The sequence below is a fragment of the Xenopus tropicalis genome, chromosome 5, assembly GCF_000004195.4.
Source record: "Xenopus tropicalis strain Nigerian chromosome 5, UCB_Xtro_10.0, whole genome shotgun sequence".
Lineage (NCBI taxonomy): Eukaryota > Metazoa > Chordata > Amphibia > Anura > Pipidae > Xenopus > Xenopus tropicalis.
The window spans coordinates 93,146,658-93,168,801 of record NC_030681.2 but is presented as its reverse complement, the minus strand read 5'-3'; the positions used below and the strand labels follow the sequence as shown (position 1 = coordinate 93,168,801).

The 22,144-nt window shown below is 37.3% G+C and overlaps 1 protein-coding gene across 7 annotated transcripts in view; it reads left to right on the top strand.

Annotated features, from left to right (window-relative positions):
• Positions 1–22,144, top strand: part of fam135a (family with sequence similarity 135 member A) — a 63,144-nt gene that overhangs the window by 5,529 nt on the left and 35,471 nt on the right. For 6 of the 7 annotated variants that reach the window (XM_004914503.4, XM_031902991.1, XM_004914506.4 and 3 more), the window contains exons 2-4: positions 6,604–6,677; positions 7,611–7,724; positions 12,125–12,204. In XM_004914503.4, the coding sequence (XP_004914560.1) occupies positions 7,648–7,724; positions 12,125–12,204 (157 nt within the window). In that variant the 5' untranslated portion in view covers positions 6,604–6,677; positions 7,611–7,647. The remainder of the gene's footprint in view (positions 1–6,603; positions 6,678–7,610; positions 7,725–12,124; positions 12,205–22,144) is intronic. The other variant, XM_031902992.1, reaches the window with a different exon arrangement.

Sequence of the window (22,144 nt, the reverse complement as noted above, 5' to 3'; positions counted from 1 at the left end):
GATATCTGTTTGCTTAACTGTGTTTATGTGTGTTTTGGTTAGAACCTGGAATATTTGCACAAGCTTGTTGAATCATGGAACTGTGTTTTATTTATATAAAATGTTGTTTTAGTGTGTGGTATACCTCATACAAACAGCCTTCCACAGATCCCAAGTCGCTGGAGTGTGGAGGCTTGTTTGTGTCAAGGAATTTTCCAGTTGCATCACTACCCTAGATTAGCATGCAACAGTGCTCCAGACCAAGTTGTCAGTGTATTGGCCCTTGTGTAGCGCCTCACCTGACCAATATCTAAATGGAATTTGGGCAAGTATCTGTCAGGTTTGAAAATCAAAGGGGGGGATAGGGTCCCCACCCCATAATCATCCTGATCATTGGTGGCCAGATAAGGCAAATATCTATGAATGTGGCCAAACCAGCAGAATTCCACATTTATGCCAATCTTGTGTGGTTATTTTGCCATTGGCATAGGTACATTTATAACTTCAAAACTTTTAGGAGATCTTCTTTGTTGACAAATAATTAACTTTGTAATAGTCCTCACAACATTCTTATATTCTCTGCTTTTCTTTCTCCTATTGGTATACCCTTTGGTAAGAGTGGAAGTTTTCAAATTATAGCCCTTTACCCATCTCATAGTTATTGCTTAGACTCTAGTTCTACCAGAAGCATCTTTTAGGAATGTGTGTGTTACATAGTTACATAGGGTTGAAAAAAGACCATTGTCCATCAAGTTCAACCCATCCGAGTAAACCCAGCACACAACCTATACTAACCAATCTATACACTCACATACATAAACTATATATATACACAACCAGTAATACTAACTGTAGATATTAGTATCACAATAGCCTTGGATATTCTGATTGTTCAAAAACTCATCCAGGCCCCTCTTAAAGGCATTAACAGAGTCTGCCATTACCACATCACTAGGAAGGGCATTCCACAGCCTTACTGCCCTCACCGTGAAAAACCACCTACGCTGCTTCAAATGGAAGCTCTGTTCCTCTAATCTATAGGGGTGACCTCTGGTGCGCTGATTGTTTTTATGGGAAAAAAGAACATCCCCCAACTGCCTATAATCCCCTCTAATGTACTTGTACAGAGTAATCATGTCCCCTCGCAAGCGCCTCTTTTCCAGAGAAAACAACCCCAACCTCGACAGTCTAACCTCATAGCTTAAATCTTCCATCCCCTTAACCAGTTTAGTTGCACGTCTCTGCACTCTCTCCAGCTCATTAATATCTTTCTTAAGGACTGGAGCCCAAAACTGCACTGCATACTCAAGGTGAGGCCTTACCAGGGACCTATAAAGGGGCAAAATTATGTGTCAATGCCCTTTTTTATACAAGACAGCACTTTATTTGCTGTAGTAGCCACAGAATGACACTGCCTGGAATTGGACAACTTGTGATCTACAAAAACCCCTAGATCCTTCTCCATTAAGGAAACCCCCAACACACTGCCATTCAGTAGATAGTTTGCGTTTATATTATTCCTACCAAAGTGCATAACTTTGCACTTGTCAACATTGAACCTCATTTTCCAGTTAGCTGCCCAGTTTTCCAATTTTGTCAAATCGCTCTGCAAAGCGGCAGCATCCTGCATGGAACTTATAGTTTTGCACAATTTAGTGTCATCAGCAAAAATAGAAACAGTACTGTCTATGCCCACCTCCAGGTCATTAATAAACAAGTTAAAAAGCAAAGGACCAAGGACTGACCCCTGGGGTACTCCACTAACCACACTGGCCCAATTAGAAAATGTTCCATTTACCACCACTCTTTGTACTCTATCCTTCAGCCAGTTTTCTATCCAATTACAAATATTATGTTCTAGGCCAATATTCCTCAATTTGATCATTAACCTTCTGTAAGGTACTGTATCAAACGCTTTAGCAAAATCTAAGTAGATGACATCAACTGCCATTCCAGCATCAAGGTTCCTGCTCACCTCCTCATAAAAGGCAACTAAATTAGTCTGGCAAGATCTGTTACGCATAAAACCATGCTGGCACAAACTAATAGTATTGTGAACTGCAATGTATTCAACTATCCTATCCCTTATTACCCCTTCCAGAAGCTTTCCTACTACTGATGTCAGACTAACAGGCCTATAGTTTTCAGGCTGAGAACGAGATCCCTTTTTAAATAATGGCACCACATTAGCAATCCGCCAGTCTCTCGGCACCATGCCAAACCTCAACGAATCCTGAAAAATTATGTGAAGAGGCTTGGCAATCACAGCGCTCAGCTCATTTAATACCCTGGGATGAATCCCATCCGGTCCTGGACCTTTGTTTACCTTTACATGTTCAAGTCTCTTTTGAATTTCCTCCTGAGTGACCCACGCGTCAGTAGCTAAATTACTAGCACTTGGTAAATTAAAAGGGAAGCCTTCATTATCTGGCTCCTCAGATGTATAGACAGATGAAAAATAAGAGTTCAAAATTTCTGCTTTTTCCCCGTTCTCATCAACCAACGTACCCCCCCCCCCGTGATAATAAAGTTCCCACCCCTTCTTGCTTCATTTTTTTACTATTCACATAATTAAAAAATAATTTTGGATTCTTTTTACTCCTTGCTGTTGTTACATCTCCTTACATCTTAAGTACCAGATGTTTTCTATGCCTCATCTTGCTGATACAGACCGAAAGCAACTTTGTCATCTTTAGTTGTCTCCATTTTCTTTTGTATTTTTTAATTGTTTTGTGCTAAAAAGTTATTTAGACCTTGAAACTTAACTTAGCAAAGATTAGTTGTTTAAAATGAACATTTTACCTTTACAGTCACTTATATTCTAGATTAACATGAATTCTTAGCAGTGTTTCAGTTTCAGCTCCATTATTTATTTTGTATAGATTTTGAATTATTAGCCTTCCAATTCTGTCTCTTCTGCATGCCCCTGAATATGCTGATCCAGCCAAATATAAAACAGATTGTCTGTAAAGCTTTTCTTTTATGCACATCTACTATTCATCTGCAATGCTACTATCGGGCTCTGGTTAATTATGCCCTAACAGTGATGTAACCGTTTAATGTCCATGAAAACTGCAGAACAAAAATAATTAACAAGTAAAAAAAATAAGGCCCAAGTGACATTTGCCTTTAGCATTCTGCTGTCTACCTCATAATTAAAATCATTTTTAAGTAGTATAAACCTTTAATGTGCCTCATGATTAGTGGCTTTTAATAGCTCTGTGATGATTTTCATTGTAACTTGTCTTTTTTTGTTGCTAATGGATTTTGTTTTTACAGCTTGTTGCTTTATAAATCAATTTCCAATTACATATACTACAAAAAACCCCAACCCCAATTTATTGCTTTTTATAGTGTCATTGTTTCTTTCCCTATTACATCTGATAACTAGTTTGTTAAAAGGATGAACATGTTAAAATATGTTGCTTTTTATTTTATGAAGATTATATGTTTACGTATTTATTTGGTTCTCAGACTAAAAGATATAATAGGTGTCTGGGGCTTAAAGCAGACAATTTGCCTATACACTGGGGAGTCTGAAAGAAACCTGCTAATATGACCCAAGAGAGTAAGACAGGTGTTAGTAACAGTGCTATGAAATACATGTTGCATGTCTCATTACTTCATTTATAACTTAAAGCAGTTCCCCCCCCCACACACACACTCTGTGGCCCCCCACGTGTCTGACCTCTGTGACTGCTTACCTTTGTGTAAGCTTTAAATGGTATCAGTACTGAGAAACAGAAACACTAGCCAGGGGGAATATTTTTTTGCTATTCTCACCCTTCTCAAATTTTTTTTATTTCATGCAAAGAAGGCAATAGCAGTAAGTGGACTCTTTGGATCCAAAGAAATTCATCTTATACTAGCAGAATAAAAAACTCACTTGAACATCCAGTTCAATGGCTGGATGATAACTAAAACTAAACCACAGTATATATAATGTTTAATGAGAAGACCCATTTGCATTTAAGATGCTTACCATTCAGAAATTTTTATTTGTCGGCTAGCTTTCTCTCTTTTCACTTCTCTTTACCTTTTTTAATTCATAAAGAAAAGTCGCCCTGCACAAGAATGGTAGAGAAGCCCAATAAAATGGATATCATAAAGAATATAGAAGTTCTTGAAATGCAACATGAGCTTTCCCACTTAACCAAAGCCTTGAAATAAATCTATAACCTCAGGCTAAGGGCTGTGACAGACGGGGCGATTAGTCACCGCTCGACAAATCTCCCTTGTTCGAGGGCGACTAATCTCCCCGAAATGTCATTCCATCACCTAGAATGTAAATCGCCCATGGGATGGCATACGCAGTGCTGCAATTTGCCGAAGTCACGGAAGTTGCCTTGAGAGGCTTTCGCGACTTCGGCAAATCACAGCTCCACGTATGCCATTTATGCCACATAGAATTACATTCTAGCCAGTGGGATTGCATTTCGGGGAGATTAGTTGCCTGCAACAAGGGAGATTTGTAGCATGGCGACTAATCTCCCCTTCTGTCACAGCCCTTAAAGTCACCCAGTTATTAAACAACAAATAGAACAAGATATCACTTTACAATCTAAAACGAAGTGTTGTTTAGGTTGGCAGACACAAAGTATATGAAGATGGCTACAAATGTTCAAATAATAAATGGGTAAAAAGATGAGAGAAAAACAAATAGAAAAATCACATTTGCACAAATAAACAAATGGCATCTAGTCCTTAAATCTGATATGAAAGGCATACTCTAAATCCTTCCACCAACTACAGTGTAGTTATTTACACATTTGAATTCTAAAAATATATATATATAATAAGGGGCTATGTAGGGAAAATTAGTGATTCACTGATTAAGAATAGAACACCTAAAAGTAGAAAAGGTCTCTGGCTCGGTTTAGTTTCAAGATCATATGAAGGGCTGAGTGGGAATGCTGCTAATTATTATGACCCAGAAGGCCTCCTTGAAGTCTGGATGTTTCCATGTCAAGGGTGGGCTCCTAGTTGTGTCAGGGTAGTGCATATCGTTCTGCAGCCTAGATTACCACTTTTTGTGTTCTCCAAAACAAGCCCAAATGCCTTACAAAAAGGGAAGATCCAAAAGGTTGTACACCTTTCATGCTATAGGCAGAACCGTGATCAATTATAAGACCTCATCTCAAGCCTCAATAAACCCAACTGTCAATAAACCCAATTTTTTAATGTTCCCAGGCAGGGTGGGTCCTTTTGGCCTATCCGTAACTGTAGGCACTAAATCAGTTTGCAAGGTCAGCCAATATAATCACGCAAGCTGTGGATGGTAATTCAAATGTTGAAAAGTACATGGATGTGTAGAACGCTTACCTTCACATCTTAATTTGGCCAGTTCATTACAGTTTCTTTAATATTGCTTTTATCGACATCTACCAAAAGTGACTACCAAACAACATGACCTATCAGTACCATCAAGACAACCATTGATATGGTGGCTAAATTTGTCCCACTTCGAGTAGCCTTGTTTTAATTACAGAGTTGTCAAATTAGAGCATCAAATGTATTTATTTTTTATTCATATAGCTCCAACACATTTCCACAGTGCTTTTTTTTAGAGATTATACACCATTTACATTAGGCCCTGCCCAAGGGGAGCTTACGATCTAAGGTCCCTATCACATTCTCACACACACACACTGGTCATTCTAGTCAGAAGCTAGTGTGGGAGGAAACCAGTGTACCCGGAGGAAATGGTGTAAAGGAAAATGTTGCCAGAGCCGTTCCTCAGGTGTGATACCAGGGGGCAGATTCATGAAATCACGAGTTCGAATCCCAAATGGGATAAATTTGGATTGGATACAAAAATTTCTGAACAGCGGGAAAACCTTCCCGATTTTTTCGCCCAAGTGTACGAAAAAGTCCCGCAAGCGACTAAAAAATTGTCGAAAATTAGTTCCTGCCATAGTGGAGCTTACAGTCTAATTTCACTCTATCATGGATTATTAATTTACCAGTGTGGTTTTGGACTATGGGAGGAAATCTGAGATCCCACAAGAAACTCAAGCAAACCTTAGGGCAAAATACAGACTCCATGCAGGCGAATTAAAAGGCAACATGTTGGCATGTTGCTGTGTATTAAGTAAAATAAGGTTTACAAAATATGTTCTTGCTCTTTTTTAGATAATAAGCTCTTACTATATGGTGCTGTCTGTACAAGGATCATTTAATACGTTAAGTTTAAAGTATTTCTTGCCTTTTCATTTTTTTATACAATTTTTTTTTTTTAGCACAGTGGGATGTATTCTAATATTATAAATACATTTGTTTTGATTTATTTATCAAGTAAATTAACTTAACTAGTTCATACAGAATGCTTTTCTAAGACTTTTTTCATGCTGTCAATCAGAGTAGCATTATTAGTTAAGGAGTTGTATCTATATTTGCTCTCAGATAAACTAAAAAGTGCTTGGTGTATTGCAATAACTGCACAAACAGATTATCTGTGGCTAAATAACATGTTTATGTACCTAGCCTTCTTTATTACGCCCCCTTTTTAATATAGCTCTATGAATAGAGTGTCAGTTGTAAGCTTTTGGTATTCACTGATAATGGCTACTGAAAAAAAACAAAAAGCCATGAAATAATAATTGTATGCAATCCTATCATTTTCAGGTGGCGAAAATGTACTTATGGCTGCAACCATGGATAAGTGGAAATGAGATGAAATGGAAGTTCCATCTTCAGAGGTAAAAAAAAAAAAAAAAAAATGATCTTCTGCCAGTGGATTTTTATTGTAAAAATAAATCCCTTTTACAAGGAAGATGTAAGTGCTCAGCTGAAAAACACATGCATAGTACAGAGCTCAAAACAGCATACATATAAATTCTATTAATATAGCTGTTCCTTTATACTTGCAGACCCCATGGTACTCCTTCTTAGGGTGATGGCCTGTGGGAAGATTAGTCACCTACAATTTATCTCTGCTACGGTGGGCAACTAATCTCCCTGAAATGCCTTACCACCAGCAATAAAGTGAATTGCCAGTGGGAAGGCCTACGCGTGTTTTCCGAAGTCGTGCAAAGTTTCCTGCAGGAGGAATCTGATCTCCCCATGGGCCATCACCCTTACGCAGTACTTATTCATTACTGCTTATGAATAAATACTGTATGAAATGTGGAATGCAGAGGACCATGGCGTCTGTATGTTTATCTTTTTAATGTGATGCTTTGAGTAAACTTTTTCTATCTTCATAGAAAAGCCAGTGCTCCTGTTAGCAGAAACCTGCATGATCCTGGGGTACCTGTGAGCAAGTGATTCTCTTCCTTCTGTCTTCTTTCTTCACAATCCTTGGATCGATGCATATGCGCTAGAGTGAAAAAGTCAACTTTTTTTTGTCAAAGTTCAGTTTTTCACAAGAGGATCGCTCACTTACTGGTACCATGGGCCAGTGTATTTTTTTTTCTAACAGGGGCACCAGGCCACAGTATCGGGTAAAAGTGATTACAGTCAGTGGGGTGCCTACCATTTGGCACCCCCAGTGATTAAAACTTTCCTTCTTCTTTAATGCTGCAAAATTTTGAAAATGAACAGATTGCAGATCTTTTATATTTTTGAAACATTGTCTGAATTATGATAAACTTGTTCTTTCTTGTGTTTTTATTTTTTGCTTTGTTTTTCAGTAGCTAACGTATTGTGACTTTTCAAGCTGGCATCAAAATGAGTGAAGTTCAAGCCACAGTGGAATTTTCTGTGGAGTTGCAAAAATTCTACAATGTGGATTTATTTCAAAGAGGGTAAGTCTGTTCTCAAACTGCTCAGTAGACCCCTGGCGTCATTCTTTTTTAAAGATGTCTGATCTTAGAAAAAGATTAGATATTGTAAAATAAAAGGTTTGAGGCAGTTTTTCGAAATGTCACCAAAACTACTAAATTAAGGAAAGTTTTACAGTTTGGAGCAGAAAGACATATTTACCTCTTTTGATCTGGATTATATATACATTCCTAAAATATATCGTTTTTTTTGGGGTAAGCTTACATTTTTATTAGTGTACTGCTGGGGTTTTTTTGACCTATACAAGCTAGAAATGTCCATAAAACTATATATATTCAGGAGACATGGGGCTTTCCAAATCAGTTGTATCTGTTTATGAAATATATATATTTCTATTTTTGTATGGATTTATTAGACTATATCCTTGTCCTGAAACAAATATTACATTACACAGATTTTTTTTGTTTTTAATTTTTTTACTTTTTAAAATACCAGTCGGTTGCACAGTATTTAATTTAACTTTAGGGTACTTTAAGGTACTATAATCTGTCAAATTGTATCTGTTTTTTTTACAGGGTGCATTTAATTAAACTAAGCAAACATTTGTAGGTGTTAATTTTATGAGAACTGTTAGTTTATAACTAATTCTAGCAGAAGTATCTCAAGGGCATAACATGGCTTGAGTTGTCTAAGCGGGAAGAAAAAAAGATTTGTAGTGATTGTTTAAGCAGAACTGCTTGGAAATGACTGATTGTTCAGACTGTGTCATGCAGAATGATTAGTGGGGCTTATTTACTAATACTGTGCAAAATTACCCTTGCAATAATCCATAGCAGTAATTTGATTGTGTTCTCATCAGTGCTAATTTCTTATTGGTTGCTATGGTTTACTGCACTGGGGCAATTTTGCATACTTAGTAACAAAGCAAGAGCAAGCTTAGATGTTAGCATTTTCAGGAACAGTAAACAACTGAGCAATATAAAGATAGTATGTAAGTAGCTTTTCCCTACTTATCTGCTGTTCCCTGATAGCTATTGGCTCTATTACAAAACCTTGAACAGTATCGAGATTGTTTTCAGTGTGTAACTAGGGAGCTTAGCTTTTAATAATAATGTAACTTTTTGCTGGATCTGTTATCACTGTTTGTTTATATAGCATTAACTTTGTATAGCACTTCGCAATAATTTAAATAAACAGTTTACAGAATTAAAATCAGTTAATAATGCTTTTCCCATAAAGTACAATTTTGGAGAGCAGCAGAAAATACCTTTTGTCTTTACCAGTGGATTTGTTAATAAAGTCTTAATTATCAATATAATAAAGCAATGTAGAGCTCTTCCACTTGATCATAATGTAATGTATGGGAATGGCCATGCTAGCTCACCACCCTCTATGTTTCAAACTGCTACAAATCCAAACTGCAGGTTCTGCGAAGAGTCTTTGAGAAGAATTTGTCTGTGGAAAAACTGTTGAAGTAGTGATTACATCTATAAATATGTTTTTATCCCTGGGATTCATCTTCAGAAATGACCAAGATGACTGTGTCCCTTAAACGTCATAGTGTTTATGTCGCCACAGTGAAGGGCAGATTTTGGTCGAGTGCAGCATGATAGTAACTAAAGACTGTATTTTGTTTGTTTTTATTTAGATTATTAGCAAGCTTTGTTGCATTTATATAATTTGGGCCATATTTGTGTGTGTTTTTATTCACAGTAATTATAATCTAATTGATTGTAGAAGTATACTTATGCTGGTAAGAAGGATTGGGTAATTAGCAATACCTTCTCTCAGTGTACTTGTGTGCTTTTAATTGCATTTTTTTCTGCGATTACCTGGCTGGGCATTTTGATTGAGCAAAATAAAATGATTAATATTATCAACAGAAGTGTTTATCTAGTTTGGCAGAAGCTGGACTGCAGAGGGTGGCAACCTTGTTTAAATAGAACATAATTAATTAATGCTCGGAACTTCAAATACACAGATCCTTTAATAGTCCATGATTTCTTTTACTTCCATCAGCACACAAATTTTGTATGGATTTTGGTTTGTGTGTTTCTCTAAAGTAGGAAGCATGGAATTGTCAAAAATATATTGTACTATGTCATGGCACCTGTGTTGGGAATAATGATTGCGACTTAAATAGGGGGTTCCGAATACTTTTGGTCATATATTGTATATTAATAATGGTATTTTAACAATTTTTCTGTACTAAAATAAAAAATCTTGCTGATAGAGAAATAACTAATGGTGATCTCAAGCTACCATTCAGACATTTAGAAGAAAGTATGTTTTATGTTTATCAAATGACAGTGACACTAGGGGGCACATTTACTAATCCACGAACGTCCGAAAAGCGCCCGAATGTGTTTTTTTCGTAATGATCGGTATTTTGTGACTTTTTCGCGAATTGTCGCAAATTTTTAAAAATCGCGACAATTCGCGTAAGTCGTAACGGCTACGAAAAAATCGCAAAAAATACGAAAAAGTCGCAAAATGTTTGTTTCCAATCCGATTTTTTTCCATTCGGGATTCAGATTCGTGGATTAGTAAATCAACCCCATAGAGTGTATAGTTGCATGCAATAAAACAAATATACCCTTCAATACTAAAACAATGTAATCACTGAAACTATGTTGGTAAAAGTACATAACTGTGAAAATGCTCACTGATAACATGAAGCATGGAAGAACATTTATTCTTCTACACAGGTATATTAGCTATTATATTTCTTGCACTATATTGGAAATTCCTCAGCCAAGCGCAACTATTTTACGGTCTATGTAAAGTAAATAAAAAAAATATTTCCTATTTAGAAAAAGTCTGTATTATATATTTTATATAAATTAGATACTAATAGCTACACATTAATTAATTTAGGTCTCTTTGACATTGTGGGATAAAAATCCATCATTCCTACTTGAAACTGCTATTAACAAATACCACAACTGCATTAGTACTGAATGCAATGCTTCTGAAATGCTAATTACTGTTTGTGAAATAATTTTGTGGCTATTCTAGATTGGATTTGATGATTTTTTAGGTATGGGGTTGAGCTACATATGTTATTTACTTAGAATTATGGTACCATTTAATTACTATTTATCAGGCAGGAATGCAGTTAGTTACCATTGTGACATTATATATACTTTAAACGGATTAGCCACGGAACCTATTTATTTGTTTTGCTAGAAAATAATCAAATACTCTGCTGGGCACAAGTTTCATGCTAAGCAGGAAACTTGTGCACCTGGATAAAACACCTCTATTAAAGGGCACCTAGCATGGGGAAATTGACTTCCCCACAAGAACAGTGGGATTAATAGAACCTGCATTTAATTTTAGGCAAAAAATACTCCTAGGGAGTTCTATGATGCTGGCACTGGGAGGCAGCCGTGTTTGATCACATGTATGGTAAAATTTGCAGTGTTGTTTAAAATAACCCCCCCCACTCCCTTGTGGAAGTTAACGAAAACCACAAAAAGGTCACAGAATTTTAACAAAATGATTGTGGACTTTACGAAATGTTTTATAAGTTAGAAAAAATACGATTTTATCATATAAATACTTAATCGAGGTTTTGTTAATGGGCCCCTTAATGTTAAAGATGTCTGTTGCCTAATGTATCGTGCAGATTATATATAGCCATATCTTAAATCCAATGCCAAAGTGCTCAAATTCCTGCTTGTTATGAAGCATATACATAAAGGCTATATTGTGCAAACATGGCATACTTTTGTTTCACTGATTTGTAATGCATAATAAATAGGTTTAATCATTTTTACTCTACAAAGAACAGTAGAGTTTATGTGTCAGAGAAGGAGAATTTTAACTACAAGCTTTTTGGCAATGGAATGTGTTTACTTTGTGTCTAGTTCACATGCTTACTCATATGATTGAAAAACTGGCCCCTTTTATAGTTAATGCCACAACCACATGGTTCTTTTTCCTTTTTATAGTACTTTTTTGTTTGTTTGTTTTCTCCTACATTCCAGTATCACATAAAAATGGGTAATTTTCAGGTAAGACCTAACCTGTTTATGTGCTTGTGGTAGCAACCTTAGATTATAATGTCTTGTAAATAATAACCACCTTAAAGCACTGCTGAATATGTTGGTACAGATATATGGAAACATTACAGCCATAGTTTCAAGAATATCTCATCCCAGTCTTGCCAAAAATGAGCTTCCAACTTGGGGAGAGCAAATATACAATTCCTTAAGAAGGAAATCTCTTTTTAACCACATTGTGATTGTTATTAGTGTGTACACTTTATTTTTTTTCTTTATTTTGGATGAATGGCTTTTAGAGATCTAAAAGCCATTTGACTTTATATTTAACTCTTTTTGGATTGGCTGTTGTTGGAAAACCCATTTCAGCCTGTTCATTATTTCTTATGTAAATATATATATTTTTTAATTTCTAGTTTTTATCAAATCCGAACATCTATGAAGATTCCACCAAGAATTCCACACAAAATTGAAGCAAGCCTTTTACGTATCACAGGTATGATATGATGGAGCACATATATTTAGTATAAGTACTAGGTTATAGCACTGCCAGATTAGTCTTTTATACACATGTTTCAGTAATTTCGATTTGGAACACTTCAAAATGTTTTCATGTTTTCTTGTTTTCTCAGCATTGCTGTCAATAAGTTGGTTTGGTTCATTGGTCCACATTATGCATTTTTTAGCAAGGTACACTTACTCTTAGGTTAAACCTGTGATATGATTGTTGTGGCATTACTAAAACTGGCTTACTTGCTGCTACTAGATTACCAGGGCAATTTTGTTTTTCCTATGTCTGCAGGTAGGTTAATTGGCTTTAATATAGTTGATGTGTGAATGTTATAAGGCAGTGCTGTCCAACTTCTGTTGTACCGAGGGCCGGAATTTTTCCGACCTACGTGGTGGAGGGCCGATAATGGAAGCCAGTTTTGACCACTCCCCTTTTTGAAACCGCACCCACTTGAAACCACACCCATGTTATCACATGACCATACCCATATTAATGGTTATAGTACAGCAAAAACCTGCCATACTCTGCCTGCCCTACCCTGCCTGTGTGTGCCATACTCTGCCTTCCCTACCCTGCCATACTTTCACTGTGTTTACCATTCTTGGCTGGTTTGTGCCATACTTGGCCTGTGTGTGCCATACTCTGCCTGTGTGTGCCATACTCTGCTTGCCCTATGATGCCTGTGTGTATGGCACACACAGGCAGCCTACAGTGACACAATGCTGGCACTGCTCCTACAGTCTGCACAATAACTATATATTAAAAAACTTTTTAATTGAAGTACCACCTCAGTATATGTTCTTTTTGTAGTGTGCAGGGATTATTTGTGGGTTTCTATTGCTCCTGAGGTGTGAACAGGGGAACAATGGGGGTGATTACAGCCTGAGCCTGAGGTGTGAACACTGCAGGGGGTGAACAATGCAGAGATTAAAAGGTGTGAACAACACAGGGGATTACATGTTTAAACAATACAGCCTGATTACAGCCTGAATCTGAGGTGAGAACCATGCAGGGGGGGCAGTTAATCTCAGTACTGATACCATTTAAAGCTTACACAAAGGTAAGCCATCAAAGCAGCCAGACAGGTGGGGGGCCACACAGAGGGGCCGCCAGTTGGACAGCACTGTTATAAGGGCTTTAGATTGTAAGCTCCACTGGGACAGGGACTAATGTAAATGATTTATGCACTCTATAAAGCTGCACTAAATATTAGATAATTCAGAGTTTGCTACATTGCTAATGAAATAATCTGGGAAGCTGATTATTTATAATGTGGTGCCTTCAACCAATTTGTATATCAGGCTTGCACTCTGATCCAATTAACAGGTAATATATATGGACAGGTGTAAAAAATACTAATTTATTTGCAGTATAGGCATTACAGATAAGAGTTTATTCATGCTTGAATGCTACACTTTATAGCTGAAATTCAAAAAGAGGAAAAATGCAGTTCTAAGAAACTTTCCAATGTGCATTAATTCAACATTTTTAAGGGTTTTAGAGTTATTTGTATAAGCAATTAAAAGTAGTATATGTCTGCATGTTTTCATTCTCTGCACTACTGGCTCTGACCCAGAAAGGTATAGACAAATACCGCTTTCAGTTGCACTTCATTTACAAATAACTGAAAAAAATCATTGATACTTTTGAATTAATGTGTATAGGAACTTGCTTAGAATTATAATTTATTTTATTATGTAAAAATAATCATTTCTGAAGACTTCTGTACTACACATGTGCCAAGAGACAATTCTCCCAAAGGATGCCTCAGAAGCTGGGTTAAGGTGCTGTTGCCTGTCCTGCATGGAACTACCGTGCAAAAGTGCAGTTTTAAAATATGAAGGGTGCCATCCAGCATAAGAGAGAACTGTTTATTGTGAGGGGGTGCCTAACAAATTAGCAGCAAATTAGGCTTTCCTTTAAAATTTCAGATGATGAAAAACAGAATGTAAGGCCTTAATAATGTAATGTTTAATTACTTTTTTTATTTTCTCTTCTCTTGCTTTATGTCAAACTAGTTTCTTGTTGCTAGGTTCACTGACTCAACGCCATATATATTATATATATCAATTATCAATAAAATAATTATTCACATAAAATTGTAACTATTAAGACCCTCCCATCAATAACAAACCATAACCACAGTATTAAAAATTAAGTACACCCCCGTGGCAATTATTGACTTTTTCTAAATACAAATCATCGTACAGATTTGATCTTCACTTCAACAAAATTGATTGTTAAATGTGCTCTTTAGCTAAATGTTTGATCCTTTTTGTTGAAGTGTGAGGTATGGCACTCTGAGCCTTTGAAAGGAAGGTAATAACTGCCAATAAGTCCGGGAAGGGATGTAAAAGAATAGCCAAACAAACTGGACATCAATCTTTTTACTGTCCAAAAGATCATCTACAAGTGAAGAAGATCAACATCTGCCAACTTGACCAGACCTTCCCAGCACTGTAGCCTGATAGCAGAACACAAGTTGGTGAAAAAAGGTCTCCAAGGACCTTAGAATTTCATCATGGGACCTACAGGTAGTGCTCACTACTGCTGATGGGCATGCATAGAGGTGGCCATACACAGGCAGATTTCAGCTGCCGATTCGGGTCTTTCAGACCGATTTGCCAGCTTATCTGCCTGTGTATGGGCACACCTGATGGGCCTACCCAATCAATATCTTGCTTAAAATCAGCCAGATCTTGATCAGGCAGGTTTGATTTTTCCCTCTGGATCAGGGACTGCATTGGCTCATTGATGTGGTCCTCAGTCCGACAGCCCAAATACCTGCTGCCTTTATGCTTTTTTAGTAATATAAATAGCATTCAAACACGTAGACATGGTGGTGTGTTCCTTTCTGCATCTAGCAGTACTGTAAATGATAATCCAGGCATGGGAAATACCAGTGCTCTGCCTTCTTTAGCTTTTAAAACTACAGCTCATCATCCCATGACAGCCTGTTGCTGGTTGAAATTCCATGGGCTAAATATAAGACAAGGTTTTTATTTTTGCTACTTATGGCATGAATGCATGCATGTTTTGACATGCATTCAGAATAATTAAGAAGATAACTGCTAAATTGGTGACCTTGATGCCTGTGTATAACAATAATACGTGATCATTTAATGGTTTGCTAATTAACCTTCCTAAATCTCCTCTCTCCGTATTCAGCTCCTTCAGTCTCGTAACAGAGTCTGAAGTTTCTCAGCTTCTCCGATCCACTCCGCCTACTACCTGCTCGCTGGATCCTATGCCCTCATCCCTACTAAAACAGTGTGCCCCTGCCCTTACTCCAGCTCTTACCCACATTTTCAATTCCTCTCTGGCTTCTGGTACTTTTCCCTCTCTCTTCAAACAAGCATGTGTCAAACCCATTCTTAAAAAGGCTACACTGGACCCATCCTGCCTTTCCAACTACCGTCCTGTCTCCTGCCCCTAGCCTCTAAACTCCTGGAACGTCTTGTCTTTTCTCATGTAACTAACTTCCTCTGCACCCATAATCTGCTGGACCCTATGCAGTCTGGTTTTCGGCCTGCGCACTCCACTGAGACGGCCTTATGTAGAGTGGCAAATGATCTCCAGACTGCCAAGGCCAAAGGACGCTACTCGGTTCTCATTCTCCTAGACCTTTCCTCTGCTTTTGATACTGTCGACCATTCTATTCTTATGCAAATTCTCCATTCTCTGGGTATCCGGGATCAAGCAGCATCCTGGTTCTCTTCCTATCTCTCTAACCGCTCCTTCTCTGTCGCTCTTACTAACAAATCCTCTACCCCGGTTCCGCTTAGTGTGGGGGTGCCTCAGGGCTCTGTGCTTGGTCCCCTGCTGTTCTCCCTGTACACTCTCTCTCTAGGAGACCTTATTTCTTCTTTTGGTCTTAAATACCACCTATATGCAGATGACATCCAGATATATTTAGACACCCCTGCACTAACTGCTGATGTCCAAACCCAGATTGGTAACTGCCTCCTGGCTATCTCCTCCTGGATGAACCGACGCCAGCTCAAACTTAACCTAGCTAAAACAGAGCTCATGGTCTTCCCGCCCAAACCTGGCCCTCCTCCTCCTTTCACCATTACTATTGATGGCATGACCATCAACCCTGTAAATTCTGCACGCTGCCTTGGGGTTATCTTTGACCAGTCTCTTTCCTTCTCTAACCATATTAATAACACTGCCAAAACCTGCTGCTTTTTCCTCCGCAATATTGCCAAGATACGCCCCTTTCTTTCACAAGCAACAGCTAAAACACTAATCTATGCCCTTATCCTTTCCCGCTTAGATTACTGCAATCTCATACTAACCGGCCTCCCAGACTACCACCTCTCTCCCCTGTAATCAATCTTGATTGATTCCAATTCTTGGATTTATGTAGAGATAAAAATAGTTACCATATATCTTTTTGTAAGTTTTTTATTATATAAAGTAAAACTTAAATTTTTACATACCCTAATTTTAAGTTTTCTCATTTTACAGTTTTTTTTTTTTGTGGTCCAATATATAATACATATATAATACATAATGCATTTTCCTGTTCCTCTGAAAAACATAAAGTGGTTCTACTGTATTGATAATTTAACGCCCTAAAGAAATGCAGGAATAATTTATATTTCTTGTGCATACATCATATACCAGAAACATTGTAATATCCTAGACACAAAAATGTAATTAATAAAAGGTTAGTTTCCGTGTAATTATTTAGTAATTTATGTGAAAGATAACTATTGGCTCATTGGTTGTATTGGAAAGTACGTTTACCCAATCATGTTATTTAAGATCAGCTGGCAGGCTGTGAAAGGAATTGTGGTTGTAATTGACAGCTTAAGTGCCATATTTTCAAGCAATATATTACGCAGCACACAACATATTACGCAGCACGTTGCTTGAAAATATGTCGTCGCAAGATAAATAACGCCAAGAACATCGCTTCTTAATTATGACAAGTGTCCTTTTAGTGAATCGAGCGAAAAATAAGAAGTGATAAGATTTTTAACGCATGCTATAAATAGCACTCCTTATTTCGGACTTTAGTGAATCGGGCCCATAGTATTTTTGTGTCTGTTAAAAACAGCAACATAAACTGTATAACCTATAAGAAATATACATGCTAAAATACGGAGGAATGACGTAAAAATGATGGTTGCGTGCTCCAGAAAACAAGTACATTCAATTGGTCTGAGTTATTTTTTGAAAGGCAGACACTTATTCATTAGTGAGGATGAACACTTCTGATCTTGTTTTGTACTTCTGTACTTTTCAGTGCCCCAGGCCACCAACAGGGAAAAAAACTTCATCAAGGAACAAAATCCTTGCAACTGTAATAGTTGCACTCGGCTATTAAGGGCTATCACTTCTGATATTCTGCCTTTAAGTAATGGTTTATTGAATGCCATTTGTTTCTTTGTGCAAGGATGGACAGTGTTGCTTTTATACTGTTATATATACTGTTATACTATTATCTCATTCGTTTGTAATCATATGGCCAGTAACTAGTATCCCCATAATGGGCACTTTAATAACAAGTCCTATGTAGCCTATAGATCTGCCCTGCAACATCAGGTACAATTTCTTTTTCATCTGTGCATTCTTTTACCCTTCTCCCATACCTATAACCTTTATACCTTATATCTGATGCGGACCAGTCGGCTACATGTCATTGATTTTTTTCCCATAGCTGGATGATTGGATGTTGAAATGACTAATTATTAAAACTGTGACAGAAAGATAAAATATTACCAGTGCCATTTATTTACAAACATGTTTAGGCTTAACCAAAATTTTTACCCATGTTTAAAAAAAAAATTCAGCTATTTAGCTCTGCTGGTCAATGTAAATTATGAAGGAGAACCTCGCTGACCAAACATTAAACAATCCTATTGTCCCCTTTTATAAGCCTGTTCTTTAAGGGATGGTTCACCTTTACGTTTAACTTTATGTTATAGAATGGCCAATTTTTAGCAACTCTTTAATTGGTCTTAAGTTTTGTCATAGTTTTGATTTATTTGCTTTTTTTCTTCTGACTGTCTTCAGCTGTCAAAGGGGAGTAACTGACCCCAGCAGCCAAAAACTATTGTTCTGTCAGGTTACAATTTTTTCCCTTACGCAGGGCCCCTTATTTGGGGGGAAAAAAAAAAGGCTCTGCTACTTTACGAATAGGAAATCTTTGACAGCCATTAGTCTCAAAAAAAAAAAAAAACCTTACTTGATGCTGCATACTGCAGGTATGACTCAAAAAATGTACCTTCTAGGAATCTAGCCTGTAGCTATCAGTAAAATTCCAGTACCTCCCTATGTGTGTGTGTGGAGCTGCCAGTGGGTTAATAAAGAGGTTGTAGGTTATAGAGGTCACCTTTCTTGAAAAAAACTCACACAGTACATTCTACCCTGTAGTTGCCCCAGTCTCACCCCTACTGGATTCCTAGGAGTGCTCAATCCTTAATTCATACATATTCCACAGTTTGCATATACTGCTCAAATGGACTTAATTAGCTTGGGCTCCTGTTATTTACATGTATGTGGCAGGCCTTTTAGTGGAAAGGTAACCACAGGTCTCTGTGAGTCTTTATGTCTGAGGTGTAAAGATTGTCTCTTTTCTTCCGATAAAGGATCATGGAAACAAACTTAAACTTTATGTTTCCATGACCCATTGAATGTGTGCTTGCTGTACTTTCCAAAGTGCTTAGCCACATATTATGAAGTTACAGGTCATATTCTTCTTCATGTTTCTGTATCTACTGTTATGGAGTTAAAGCATTCATCTCCACCTCTGTGAGACATACGGCTGAATGAGATCAGGTGATTGAAGATCAACAGACAGAAAGCACACATCAAACCCTCAAGGACATACTGGATCCCCTTACACCAGTACTGCCAACACCATATTTTTAAGTAGTGTCAGTACATTCTAATTTGGAGGGGGAATCACCTCTTTTTTTTTTTAACATGCACCTTTAGCTAAAATTGCCTTAAAAAAAAAAAACAGTGCATCCCTGAAATTGCATTTTACCATAGAAATCAATCTAGTCTGATGCATGTATCTAATATCTGGCATGTAAATTTTATAAGGGTTCAGTTTTCAATGATGAAGAAGCTCCCTGTCCCATGTTCTAGCTATCACAAGCATAAGATCAGTTGAGGTTAATAAATGCTAGCCAGATGTGCTTCCTCATCACACTGCTCACAAACTAGCATTTCCTTTTCTTAATGTTTAGTAGCAATATTTTTATCTCTAATCACTTGGTTACACAAGCTGAGAAAGCAGAAATTCTTGTCGTTATTGCAACATTATGGAGGTCCGAGTGGTAAACAGAGATGTTTTTTTTCCCCAAGACTAAAAACATAATTATTCTAAAACAAAAGTCTGAGAAACTGCTGTGTTTTCTGTGTTTGTAGAAATGGTTGAGATTAAGCTGCTACATTTTTAAAAGAATCTCAGCTCCAGTCAAATATGCAAGGTTGTTGCCTAGGAATGCCCCCTTGGTTGGTCTAAGCATCTCACTTGCCAACCCATAACCAAAAAAGTGCATATATTATGTAAATTATTTTACATGGTGCAACCAATGCCTTTGGGTTAAATGCAAAGTTGGTTTTCCTGCCATAACCCATAGCAACCAGACATTTGCTTTCATAAAGATAAATGCACTTCATTTATAAAGTAACAAGAAACACAAAAACACAAGTCACAATGAAATAGTACAGTGTTTATATTAAGTAATTTTTTTGGAAATCGTTAACTGATTTAACTGATAACCCATTGCTTTAAGAGGGGGGGGGCATGTATCTTTTTGAAAAAAAAAAAAAACCTTTTTCACCTAGGCAATAAATAAACTATAGATTGATTGACAATACACTTTTACTAAATACACTTTTACTAAAGTACCCCACATATTCTTTCTGGTTCCTGTCTATTAAAAATGTCTGTGAGCATTTGTGTACAGAAACACAGTAGGATTTAGGTAGCCGGATATAGCTCTGCATTAAGATAGGATCAACGAACTGCCAGACCAGACATTCTCTGCACTTCCCTACATCAATATACTGGCTGACCAACTGCATCAGCCATTCAATATTTGGCCAGCCCTACACTCCTCTGATTCATTAAGACTTCTAGTATGTCTGTGGGCATTTCTATCAGGGCTAAGTTATACCTGCAACTTCCTCTACATGGTTAAATCTCCCAAATGATTTCCCTTTTTATTGGACACCGCAGAGATCACCTGATAGAAGTTGGAATGCTGGGCACTATAATATGAAGTTAGCCACCAATCCTGAATAAACTAGAGCAAAAAGGAAAGATACGCTCACAACTAGAAAGAATTCCTCTTTACTCATCAATATATTTAGAACATTAAAGGACATGTCAAGCCCAAAAACTATTTTTTGCCTAATAAAAGAAAACCTAATTCAAAGCAACTTTCCAATTTTAATTTATTAAAAATTAAAAGTTATTTGTAAATGTAATTGCTATAGAAAGCAGCATTTGCTGAACTCCTGGTTGTTACTTTTTAAACAATGTTGCAAGTGCCAGTCTCCTCCAGCAAGTCAGGTCTGTCAGTCTGCTGGCTTGTGTTACTTTGTTTCAAATCCCAGAGCCCCCAGGGCAGAGAATAGAAAGGACAGGTAGACACTGCTTTTAATAGCAGTTATATATACAAAAAACTAAAAAACCATTACAAATATGTAAGGAATGCTTAGAATGAAGTTTTCTTTTTAAAAATTATTTTTGGGGTTGGCTTGTCCTTTAAGACATTTTATGAATAAAGCTCCCCAGTTTCAGGACTGAGTAAAATTTGGCATAACACAGCACAATGTATTTTCCACACATACTCAAAAATGGTGGTAGCTTCAGGGTTCCCAAAGGGTCTGCATCAACACAGCATTCTTGTGCCTACAGAATCTGATACAAATGTTAATTTGAATTGCACCATCCCAACTCCACTGTTATTCAATGCAGTGTATGCATTTCACCGAAGTAACCACAATAAGACACCTCACCGCCTTTTCCCACTGTTACTGTGGAATTGTGGGGAAAAATGCTGCATTATGTGCACTTCATGTTCACTTGTAGCAGTCGGTAAATATGCAGAACATACTTTATACCAATATATACCAATGGACCAGCTACAGTATGTGTACATCTTTTACATTTCTAACTTTGACCCATCTTGTAATTTTGTATAAAATTGTGCATTTTGCTTACATTATTCCATATTTAGTTCATGATGAGGGGAGACTGTGGTATATTGCACTCCCCAACAAATTATTTTATGGAGTGGTTGTACACCCCTTGGTGCCACACCTAACGGGCTGCCCAGTACCGCAACAACAAGAATTGGCTGTCCCTGTCAGCCACAAATCATTTGTAAGATGGCACATATTTCACATCTTGGCCTGGGACACTGCTAAGTAGTTGCTAAAGCTCCTTAAAAGTACAGCCTAGCTTCTAGGCCCAATTACTAAAGAGTGCTTCTTAATGAATGTTGCAAGGAACAAAAATTGTGGGCTATGGGGAAAAAAGTGTCATTCCCAGATTGAGTTTTTGGAATTATTATTCTTTATATAGCACCAGCATATTCTTCAGTGCTTTGAAGAGATTATAAATTATGCAGGCAAAGGTTCCTATCACATTCACACACCCACACATAATGGTTATAATTTTATGCCAATCCACACTCACCAGCACACCCTGGCCTTTCCACTCTGTTCAGCCTGGTGCACAGTATTTGGAGAGAATTCGGCACTTTCCACCACATTCCAAATTGGACAAAAATACTGGCACAAAAGGACTTATTTAAGCATTATAAACCCTGCTGATATTTAATAGTAGCAAACCATATAACGTTTTGGGGGCACTCCCTTTCGTCAGACATGAGGTCCCTAAGCATTTCCTTCGTTAAGAGAATGCCCTTAATAAGCAAACCTAACTTTA